Source organism: Aotus nancymaae, unplaced genomic scaffold (genome assembly GCF_030222135.1).
Source record: "Aotus nancymaae isolate 86718 unplaced genomic scaffold, 86718_ANA_hifiasm-v0.15.2.pri h1tg000040l, whole genome shotgun sequence".
NCBI lineage: Eukaryota > Metazoa > Chordata > Mammalia > Primates > Aotidae > Aotus > Aotus nancymaae.
Genome location: NW_026988454.1, coordinates 62,088,275 through 62,100,549, shown reverse-complemented (window position 1 = coordinate 62,100,549; position 12,275 = coordinate 62,088,275). Strand labels below are relative to the sequence as shown.

The following is a 12,275-nucleotide window of genomic DNA, read 5'->3' as shown; positions in this document are numbered from 1 at the left end:
TTCAAACGATTCTCCTGTCTCAGCCTCCCGAGTAGCTGGGATTACAGATGCCTGCCACTACGCCTGGCTAATTTCTGTATTTTTAGTAGAGGCAGGGTTTCAACATGTTGGCCAGGCTGGTCTCAAACTCCTGACCTTAGGTGATCTGTCTGCCTCAACCTCCCACAGTGCTAGGATTACAGGTATGAGCCACTGTGCCCAGCCCATTTATAATATATTTTTAGGCACAATGCGCTAGTCTACGTTCACCCCAATAAGCTCAATTTCTTCCTCTTCTGTGCTCTTTGCTTGGATGTCGCACACATTCACTCAGAGAAATCCTGCTCACCTTCCGAAATCCAGGTCCCATGTCACCTCCTCAGGGGGACCTTGCTCTGCCTTCCTACTGAGCCAATCACCTTTTCCATGTCCCCCTGGATAATGAGTGCACACCTGCATCCCAGCATCCGATACGCCATACTGGGATTGCCCATCTGTTTCTCTGCCAGCCCCCACTAGAGTGTCTTTCTCAAGGATGAAGTCAGCCTTCCTCAGTCTTTGTCTGACACATCACAGGTACTCAAAAATGACCTGAATAAATGAGTCATCAAGGAAATAATCACATAGAGAGTCATGTGTCAAGAATCACTGGCTAAAGTAACAGATTCAATTGTTTTAATATTCTGATGTGAATCAATTTAACTTGCTTCATCAGGGTTACAGAGACCAAAAAAAAATAGTTTTGTTTGAACTACTGTATCTAGGTAATTGTTTTTGTTCCCAATGTTTCTTTACTGCCCACAGCAAATATCTTTTCAAGTAATAACAGTTAAAACTACACAGTACTTACTATGGGCAGGCAATATTCCAAGTTAAAAATATATATGACATACATTTAATTCACAACAACTAAGGTATTATTTTTACCCTTATCTGATAAATAAGGAAACTGAGGCAGTAGAAAGATTAAATCACTTGCCCAAGTTACATAGTTAGCAAGTAGTAGAACCAGTTTTCGAATCACATAATTTAGCTGTAAAGTTCATACTCTTACACATGAATGAATTTTCTGATATCTGGAAAACCTAAACAATATGTGAAAGCACACATAAACAAAGTAAGTAAGGGAGAGATATGGCATATGAAGGTCTATGCTCTAAGCTAACTGATATACTGCTAATTCAGTAATGAAGACTTAGGTTTTTTGGCTTGCTATGGACCTGACAAAGAATACCTTGAAGCCCTCAGTGCAAAGCCCATCTGATGTCAGTTACAGAAAAGTTACATAAAATATCAGTTAGGTATCTTACCTAGAGTTAACATTCCCCTAAGAAATATCATATGAAGGTGAAGAGTAGTTGGAATAACCAACCCAAATGCAAAACAAATATTTGCTACATGAAAAACCAGATGATGTATCTCTCTCCAGTTTTCACAAGTGGTCTCATTGGAAGGCACGGGTATGATACTTCCTAACTCAGGTGTAAAACCTATGACAGTTGATTCCATCAATGAGCTGGACTCTGTATAATTCATTTTGAAAATTCCTGTGAAAACAAGTAAACAAAAATAAAATCATAAAAATGGCAACTATATCTTATTACCCCCATAGGTATTATACCAAAATTATTTCTGTGAATTAAATAGACTTCTCTAGTACTTATGAATTAGACAGATCCAGATTCAAATCCCAACTCTGTCACATATTAAATGTATTCAGTTCCTTACCTGTTAAAGGATAATAATAATATCTCATTTGCCTTATGATTAAATGAAATAAAATATATAAAATACTTAGCATAGTGTACAACTATTCCCTCATAGGCACAAATATACATAAACAGACTTGTAGGGAAGGGAGGAGTGAGGGAATTAATTAGTCTTTAAGACAATCACCAATGTTCACAAACCACAGTAATTACAAAGTTATTTAGTCTAGTCTTCCATCATATTCCCACTGGTGACTGAATCCAAACACAGGAAAAATAACTAGAAAACTAATTATTTGAATACTTAAAAAATATTAATACTCTCACATCTATTTGAAAGCTTAGGATATTTAGAAGTCTCTACTTTTATACCACCATTAAATCACTGTATCAAACACACATAATACATTATCATATATGCAAATAATATATAGCCATATACATTAAACATTTATATATACACAAGAGATACAACATGAAACTTTTTTTATTGTCTAATTTAAATCTCTACTTTATTTCCCATAATAATTCTAGTAGGTAGCATATCACAAATTAAAAAGTAGTAAACTTCTAGTTTACTTATACATATTAAAATCCATAGCAAGTACATTTAAAGAATACACATTTCACACATGCTTATATAGAACCACTTCCCATGTAACCTGTCTTCAGTCTCTGGTCCTTACAAAGAACTCTATTATTATTTACACAAATTTGGTCCTTGCCAAACACTATGAAGGTTTACCAGATATATAAATTATTCTGTTTCAGGAAAATTCCAAATGGGAGCCCTAAATACATTTAAATTTAGAAATATGTATTTCTTTCAAAATAAGGTCATGCAATTAATCTTACTTTTCTACTGCTTATTCTCAATATATTAAAGGTTTTAGGTAGTAGAATAATTAATTGGTACAAAATGAGTACTTTGAAAGGACGTTAACAGACAAATCTGAAAGAATTCCATACCTTAAAGATGATTTTAAAAAAAACCCAAACACACCAATTTACAAATTGTGAATGAAATGATCAAGTCAACTGAAGATCTTTTTACACAATTCTGAAATAGCTCATAAATATAATAGTAATAGTTGACTTAGATATTGATTTGCTACAAAAAGGAAAGAAACAAAAATTCACCTGTTTTCCAAATGTCTGAAATCATTAAATATATAAGCCTATCAGGATGGAGGGAAGATTATTATTTTAATAACTCCATTTATACAAAGTTTGCTTTTCAGGACCAAATGAGAATGAATCTCATAACTTCTGCAGGAGAGAGAACGATATGAAGTGTCCTCTATCACTCATAACCTAACATCACCTACCCTAGCATTGCATAGGTTAATAGTAACCACCATTTCGACAGCACCGTAGAATGTACCCACACTCCCATTGTCCTGTTTGTCCTAACTACCCTTTGTCCTCTACGAGGCAGGAACAATGTTTATTCATGTACTTCCAAGGCTTAGTCTCTGTAGAGAAGGCCACTGAAGTAGAGAGGAAACCCACTCTGAAGGAATCTCAACATGACAAACACTTTTAGACTGTGCAGTCCCCCTAGATCTCAGTAATAAAGATAGGAGAGTGCCTAGCCTTCCTGAGGTTGTCAGGTTCTATACCACAAGCCACCAGGGAGCCACATAAGCCAGGGAAAGTCGCTTCTGCTCCTCGGGTCTGTTTCTTCCTTGGAATGGGGCAGCTGGACTAGATCGTTTTTAAAAGTCTTCAAAGTTTTAATAGCCTATGGTTCTAATACATATTTACATAATCAATCAATCCATATTCCCCCTCGAATCCACCCAATTTCACCTGCATTGCCTACTAATCCACTATAATTCAATATCAGGTTTTTAGAAGTTCTTAAAATGACATGAAAACTACCAATTTCTGGTCCAAGAAAAATGACAGGAAAACTACAATTACTGATCCAAGAACCAGAAATATTATTAGTAATTTTTAGAAGGTAGGATCATCCTAAACATGTTTTGAAGCACCACACCTTATTGGAGATATATATCTGTATAGATATACGTAAAGGCATACAGATGTATCTATATATCTATATAATTGTCTATTGTGAAATGCCAGATACCTATTGTCGAAAATATTGATCAGATCAGTTTATTTTGATTTCCACTTAATCGTTTAGCAGCTTACACTGAACCATCCTTATACAGAGAATAGGTGGAAAGAGAAAGGTTAGACTGGTAAATTGGTCAACTTTCAGATTAATTTTGACTAAATCAAGAGAAATTATGTTTCCCTCATCAGGTCATCAAAGTTGAAGTCCTTAAATTACCTATACTAATAAAGTTCTGTTTATTGGTTTTCAAAAAGGTGATTGCAGGGCTAAATAGCTAAATGTTGAAACTTACATTAAACCTTGACCAAACTAAAAAAAGGAAAAAGATAACTGCAACGAGCAAGTCTTGCTAATCGGCTTAATTCATTCTCTAATTCTAACTGAATTTTCGCACATCTTCCGAATGGCAAATGGCATTACATTGCTTAGAGTCTTTTCGCACTTATTCATGCTTCAAAGCAGGCAGTTTCTGGGACTTATCTGGCCAACAACCCGTTCCCAAAGGCTCGGGGAAGGAGGCTGCGAGTGGGTGGCTCAGACCTCGGGTCCCCAGCCATCTGCGCTCTCCGGAGGCCCTCTAACCTCGCTCCTTAGGAGGAGGGTCAGCGGCAATAGTCCTCCTAGGCCAGGAGCTCTCGGGCTGCGGGGGTGAGGAGTGAGCCCCGTGACCCACCCCACACTCGGACAGGGGACGGGGTGGGCGATAGCGTGCGCCCGGCTGCACGCAGCCTCCGCGCGGGAAGCAGCGGCCCTACAAGGGGCGAGGAGGAACCCCGGGGGCCGGGCAGAGAGAGCAGAGGCCGAGTTCACCAACGGGCTTCCCCGCCGCAGAGCGCGGGAGTCGGTACTCGGTGGGGCCGAGGGCCGGGGGACGCTGGGGCTGCTTGACCTAGCGGCAGCCGCCGATCCTTAAGGGTCTCGATGGCTGCTGCGCCCAGACCCGGGGAGAAGGGCGGCCTCCAAAGGCCGACAGTCCCCCGAGGGCGCGGCCAGCGAGGAGGGGCAGAGGGCGGTGTCCCCGGGCGCGGAGAACAGGCAGTCGCCGCCGGGGCCGGCAAAGTTGCTCCCCGAGGGGCCGAGATCCAACTTTCGCTTCCCGATTTAGCCACGGGAGCGTGAGGCCGCACACAGCCCGGCGCGGGGGGAACAGAAGGCGGCAGCGGCGCGTCCCATCCTTACCTGGCTGGTCCTCGGCGAGGAACCTGGGCTGCACCGACCAAAGTTCGGAGCGGCAGCTTCGGGGCGCGGGACGCGGGGGACACGGGCTCAGCGGCTCGACGGGCGTCGGACGCGCGCTCCTCGGCGAGTCCGGAAGTTCCGCAGCCCGGGCCAGGTCCCCACGCCCGCAGCCGCTTTGACTAAAATAGGCATCGCGACGGCGGCGGCGAGCGGCAGCGGCCAGGGCTGGGGTTGCACCGCGCACGCGCCCGCCGCCCCGCGCCCCCCGGCGGGCGGAGCCCCGCGCTGGTCCCGGACTGCCCGCCCCGCTCCCGTGGCTCCACGACCGGTCTGCACACCCGAGGACTCGGTTTGAAACGCCCGCTTATTTATTTTCTTGTTCCCTCTCTACAAGAGTCTATCCTTGTTTGGGCATGAGTAGGAAGCGGGTGGCTTCGTGGGATCGGCGGCGTTCGTCGTTCCTCCCCACGGGGAGTATTCGAGAAGTGGGGTCCTGGGTAGGGAGAGAAATCAGAGGAAATGAGAACGGGAATCCTCGTTTCTCCTCAAGAGTTGGACGACCCACTCGCATATCTCCTTTTCGGGAGATTCGCCCATAACTCAGCACAAGCGGGGAATGGCCCGGAGAGCGCGCGAGTTCACGTCCGAGTCTGGCGGGCGAGGTGGAAACGTTTGGTCCACCCGGCTGCAGGACGCTGGGGGCCAGGCCTCCTGCTGCGGAGGAGGTGGAGGAGGGAGAAGAGGCCGCGCGGGAGGGACTTCTGACACGTGTCACTGTTTTTGTTTCCAAAAAAGGGTACTTAAACCCGAAACTAGCAATTCCAGGCGGTGCAGGGCCCTCCACTGTAGGCAAAGCATCACCTGAATGTAGATGTGGGAACCATACGTTTGAATGTAAGATATGAGAGTATGTTCCAATCAACCTTTACTGATTACTGGACAACTATTTTGAGTAAGAAAACAGGGAAAGTTAATGAAGAATTGGCGTTGGTGGGGGCGGGGGTGTCTTGTAGGACAAAAGAGAAAGATTAGATGGGTATCCAGTTTCCAACAAAAAATGTCTCATTATGGGATAAAATTGGCACCAATTATTAGAGTATGAGGTCATTCATGGATGCAAAATGTGATCTAAGTATAAAAAAGACCACCAACAATTGTAAGGTACGTTATAAAGAGTACCTGGAGGTGCACACTGGGCAAGTCTCTGGTGAAGAGGTGGTGCAGCCTGCCATGAAAGAGCATGGGTCTTGATGTCACACAAGCTGGGTTTGAATCCTTCCTCTCCTACCAGTTTACTGTGCGACCTTGGAGAAGTTACTTAGGCTTTCTGTGCCTCAGTTTCCTCTTTGGAACAAGGGGGTGATGATGATGGTGGTACCTGCACCTCATAGTATTGTTTTGAGGACCAAATATTGTTAGTTATATGTAAAGATATTAAAATGGTGTTTGGGACTAAGTTTTATATTTGTGTGTATGTGTGCATATATATATATATATATATATATATATATATATATATATATAGTATTTATAAAGCTCCTTCTCTAATATCTCTGAACTTTCCTATAACCATAAAATATTACTTTTCAAGGTTACTTCTTCTAGTCTGTTTCTTTCTAGATGCTCTGTCAGCCTTTTTTTTTGTTGTTGTTGTTGTTTTGTTTTTTGAGAGGGAGTTTCGCTCTTGTTGCACAGGCTGGAGTGCAGTGGTGCGATCTCAGCTCACTGCAACCTCCTCCTCCTGTGTTCAAGCGATTCTCCTGCCTCAGCCTCCTGAGTAGCTCAGATTACAGGCACGCGCCACCACGCCCCTGCCAGCCGTTTTGATAGCTACCGCTAAATGCATTTTAAGGTGTGGCTATAATACTAAGTGCGCATAAAGACTTAACTACACCGATGTTCACTGGAGGGTGACTCATAATAATGAATATGGGGAATAGCCTGAATTCTAACCATGGGGGACTAAGTAAATTATAGAACATCCAAACAATCTTGTTCGAAGCAGCCATTAAAAATAATTTCTAGAAAGATATTATAGACATCATAATAATATCTACTAGTTACGTAAAGCAAACTATGCCCCAGAGGCCCAGCCCACGGCCTGTTTTTGTACATCCATTTTTACATTTTTTTATGGTTGAAAAAAATCAGAAGACTATTTCATGATATGTGAACATTATATAAAATTCAGATTCAGTATCCATAAAATTTTATTGGAACCCAGTCACGCCCATTTTTATGATTGTTTTCATGCTGCCAAGGCAGATTTGATTAGTTAAATAGAAATCTTATGGCCCACAAAGCCTAAAATGTTTACTCTCTGGCTCTACAGACGTTTACTGACCCCTCACTTAGAGTATACTTCGTGTCAGGTACAGTTATAAGTGATTTGGATATATTGTCACCCATAACAGGACACACCCACTCCTTACCTTCAGGATAGGATACCTGTAAGGCATTTAGATCATATAAAGATTGCACATTTTTATGAAAAGAACACGGAATTAGATATCATAAAACTTAAGTTTTAGCCTTTGACAGCATCTACGTTTTCTTTCAGTCTGTGTTCTATAGAAAGTGAAGATTGAAAAAACCTGATCCCCTCACTGTAACCTATCTAGGATTAAAACCATTATTTATAATGAGCATCTTGCTGTATTTTAATTTCTTATCACAGATGTATGAATAGTAGCTTTATAAAATTCAAAGCAAGAATTCTAGACACAGAACCTAGGATTTGGGAATTCCTTAAGCTCCCTGGTCTCCTTTTACTGGCCTTGGAAAGGTCAGATTGAAAGCTTCTGAGCACTATTTGAAAGTTAATATGAAGCAAGGAGCTGACCTGCACAGATGTGTAGAATGAAAAGGGTAAGAAGCATAAATAATAAAATGCAGGGCAGTCTGTCTCCTCTGTAAAAACTCTGGCTAGTGTTGGAGTGACATAATTATTTTTATCTTCATTTTTTTATAGGTATTCTAGTCTACTTTTACCAGTTGGATAAAATCTTAATGAGACTTAAAGTTCAGAAAGAATAAGTTTTGTGAAAATAAAACAAGATCATTGGTTTTAAAGTATTCATATATTGGGAGGCCTAAGTGGATGGATCACCTGAGGTCAGGAGTTCGAGACCAGCCTGGCCAACATGGTGAAACCCCATTTCTACTAAAAATACAAAAATTAGCCTGGTGTGGTGGCACATGCCAGTAATCCCAGCTACTCCAGAGGCTGAGACCCAGGAATCAGTTGAACCCAGGAGGCAGAGGTTGTAATGAGCTGAGATCACACCACTGCACTCCAGCAACAGAGTAAGACTGTCTCAAACAGACTGTCTCAAACAAAAAACAAAAAAACAGGTACTCACATAACAATAAGTAGCATTAACTTCCTTATCTATAAATCTGCCCACGGTATACATCAGTGTAGACTTTATTTCAACTGTTATTACTAAGTGCGTGGAGACTATACTGCTTCTGATACAGTCTCATAGCAGACAGTTCTAGTTACAACAGGATTAGATTGTTTCTGAGAACCTACATTCCTCTCATTAAATGTTGCATTAACTTTTTCACTGACCAGTTTGACAACCAACATCACTGACTATTTTTACATTTCTTTTGATTTTTAAAAAATTAATGGGCTTTTTTAAAGAGCAGTGTAAGTTTACAGATGACTGAGCAGATAGTTTCCCCCATTATTAACACCTTGCATTATTGTGGTGTGTGTGTCACAAATGGAGAACTCATATTAATCCATCATTATTAACAAAGGTCTATAGTTTAGGGTTCACTTCATGTTGTAGATTCTGCAGGTTTTGCCAAATGTATAATGTCATATATCCACCATTACAGTATCATACAGAACAGTTTCAATCTCCTGTGCTCCAGTTCTTCATTCCTCTGTCTATCCTCCTCCCACACCCCTGGCAACCACTGCTCTTTTTGCTGTCTTCATAATTTTGCCTTTTCAAAGTATCCTGTTGTTGGCAATATGTGATATATCGCCTTTCAAATTGGCTTCTTTCACTAAGCAGTATGCGTTTAAGTTTCCTCCATGCCTTTTCTTTTTTAAATGTGATATATCTATATATTGTGAAATGATTATCACAGTCAAATGAGTTGACACATCCGTCACCTCAGATAATTACCATTTTTATGTGTGTAGTGAAAACATGTAAGATCTACTCTCTTAGCAAATTCAGTTATAAAATACAGTATTGTTAACTAGAGTCACCACTCTGTACATTAGATCCCCAGAGCTTAGTCATCTTATAACTGAAAGTGTGTACCCTTTGACCACCTTCTCCCCAATTTCCTCACCCTTCAGCCCCCAGTAACTATATTCTCTGTTTATATGAGTTCAACTTTTTTAGATTCCATGCATAAGTGAGATGAGACAACATTTGTCTGTCTCTTTCTAACTTATTTCACTTAGTGTAAGCCTTCCATTTTTATCCATGTTGTTACAAATGGCAGAATTTTCTTCTTTTATGGATGGATAATATTTCATTGTGTACATATGCCCCAGTTTTCTTTATCCATTCCTTTGTCAGTGGACACTTACATTGTTTCTATGTCTTAGCTGTTATTAATACTGCTGCAATGAACATGGGATAGCAGACATCTCTTTGGGATTCTGATTTTATTTCCTTCAATATATACCTAGAAGTGGGATTGCTGGATCATATGGTAATTACATTTTTAATTTTTGGAGGGACCTCCCTACTGTTTTCCATATGGCTATACCAATTTACATTCTCACTAACAGTGCACAGGGGTTCCCTTTTCTTCATATTCTGGCCAATACTTATGATCACTTGTCTTTTTGGTAATAGCCATTCTAACAGGTGTGAGGTGATTATCTCATTGTGGTTTTGATTTGCATTTCCCTAACGATAGCAGTGAAGACCTTTTCATGTACCTGTTAGCCATTTGTACGTCTTTGGAAAAATATCTATTGAGGTCCTTTACCTATTATTTATTTATTTATTGCTGTTATTTATTTACTTATTTATTGAGGTCCTTTACCTATTATTTATTTATTTATTGCTGTTGAGTTATATGAATTTCTTACATATTTTGGATATTAACCCCTTATCAGAGACATGGTTTGCAAATATTTCCTCCCATTCCATAAATTGCCTTTTCATTTTGTTGATTGTTTCCTTTGCTTTGCAGAAGCTTTTAAGTTTGATGGAATCCCACTTGTTTGTTTTTGCTTTTGATGCAATTTCCAAAAAATGGCTTTGGTGCCATTTCCAAAAATATTTCTTTTTCTGCCCCAGCTAGGACTTTCAGTACTGTCTTAAATAGAAGTAGCACTCTTGTCTTGTTCCTGACTTCAGGAAGAACAATGTCAAGAATACTTTCTTTACATTTTCTTCTAGTAGTTTTATAGTTTCAGGTATTACATTTAAGTCTTTAATCTATTTGGAGTTAATTTTTGTGAGCGGTATAAGATAAGGGTCCAATGATCAGTCTTCCGAAAACAATTTATTAAAGATACTATCTTTTCTCCATTGAATATTTTTGGTGCTCTCATCAAAAATTACTTGATCATATACACATGGACTCATTTCTGGGCTATTCTGTTACATTGATCTATATGTGTGATTTTATGCTGGTACCATACCATTCTGATTACTGCAGCTTTGTAATATAGCTTGAAATCAGAAAATGTGATGCTCCCAGCCTTGTTCTTTTTTCTCAAAATTGCTTTAGGCTGGGTGCAGTGGCTTATACCTGTAACCCCAGCACTTTGGGAGGCCAAGGCTGGCAGATCACAAGGCCAAGAGATTGAAACTTTCCTGGCCAACATGGTGAAACCCTGTCTCCACTAAAAATACAAAAATTAGCTGGACATGGTGGTGCACGCCTGTAGTGCCAGCTACTTGGGAGGCTGAAGCAGGAGAATTGCTTGGACCCAGGAGCTAAGATTGTGCCCCTGCACTCTAGCCTGGTGACAGAGAGAGACTCCCATCTCAAAAAAAAAAAAAAAAAAAAAAAAAGATTGCTTAGGCCCTTTGGGTCGTTTTTTGGGTTTTTTTTTGAGATGGAGTTTCACTTTTGTTGCCCAGGCTGGAGTGCAATGGCATGATCTCGGCTCACCACAACCTCTGCCTTCCGGATTCAAGTGATTCTCCTGACTCAGCCTCCCAAGTAGCTCAAACTACAGGCATGCACTGCCATGCCCAGCTAATTTTGTATTTTTAGTAGAGATGGGGTTTCTCCATGTCAGTCAGGCTGGTCTCGAACTCCTGAATTCAGGTGATTCACCAGCCTTGGCCTCCCAAAGTGCTGGGATTACAGGCATGAGCTACCGTGCCTGACCTTTTTTTTTTTTTTTTTTGAGATGGAGTCTCACTGTGTCTGCTAGGCTGGAGTGCAATGGTGCAATCTTGGCTTACTGTATCCTCTGCCTCCTAGGTTCAAGCAATTATCCTGCCCTAGCCTCTCAAGTAGCTGGGATTGCAGATGCCCACCACCATGCCTAGTTAAGTTTTTTATTTTTAGTAGAGATGGGGTTTCACCATGTTGGCCTGGCTGGTCTCGAACTCCTGACTTCAGGTGATCCATCCACCTCGGCCTCCCCAAATGCCATTATAGGCATGAGCCATGGTGCCTGGCCTATTTGGGGCCTTTTGTATTTCCATGCAAATTTTAGGATTTTTTTCTATTTCTGTGAAAAACACCATTGGAATTTGATAGAAAATGTATTGAGTTTATAGATTACTCTGGGTAGTACAGACATTTTAACAATATTAATTCTTCCAAACCATGAACATAAGATGTATTTTTATTTATTTCTGTCTTCTTCAATTTCTTTCATCAATGTTTTATAGTTTTAGTATATAGGTCTTTCACATTCTTGGCTAAATTAATTGCTAAGTGTTTTATTGTTTTGATGCTGCTGTCAATGGGGTTGACTTCATTTCAGATAGCTTGTTATTCATATATGAAAATGCAGCTGATTTTTGCATGTTGATATTATAGTCTTTAATTTTACTGAATGTGCTTATTCTAAATTTTTTGGTGGCGTGTACAGGGTTTTTATATATAAGATCATGTCATCTGCAAACATACAATTATACTTCTTCCTATGTGATTTGAATGCTTTTTATTTCTTTTTCTGCCCCAGCTAGGACTTTCAGTACTGTCTCAAATAGAAGTGGGCACTCTTGTGTTGTTCCTGACTTCAGCTTTTCTTCTTCTTTTTTTTTTTTTGAGACAAGGTCTTCCTCTGTTGTCCAGTCTAGTGTGCAGTGGCGTGATCATAACTCACCATAGCCTTGAACTCTGGGCTCAAGTGATCTTCTTCTCTCAAC

General features: G+C 40.6%; 1 protein-coding gene across 1 annotated transcript in view; it reads right to left on the bottom strand.

Moving 5' to 3' along the window:
• Nucleotides 1-4,982, bottom strand: part of BVES (blood vessel epicardial substance) — a 45,758-nt gene extending 40,776 nt beyond the window's left edge. Inside the window, exons 1-2 of the mRNA XM_021670513.2 lie at nt 4,954-4,982; nt 1,290-1,526 (exon numbers count right to left, since the gene is read on the bottom strand). Of these exons, the coding sequence (XP_021526188.2) occupies nt 1,290-1,515 (226 nt within the window). The 5' untranslated portion in view covers nt 1,516-1,526; nt 4,954-4,982. The remainder of the gene's footprint in view (nt 1-1,289; nt 1,527-4,953) is intronic.
• Between the last annotated feature and the right edge of the window lie 7,293 nt (nt 4,983-12,275).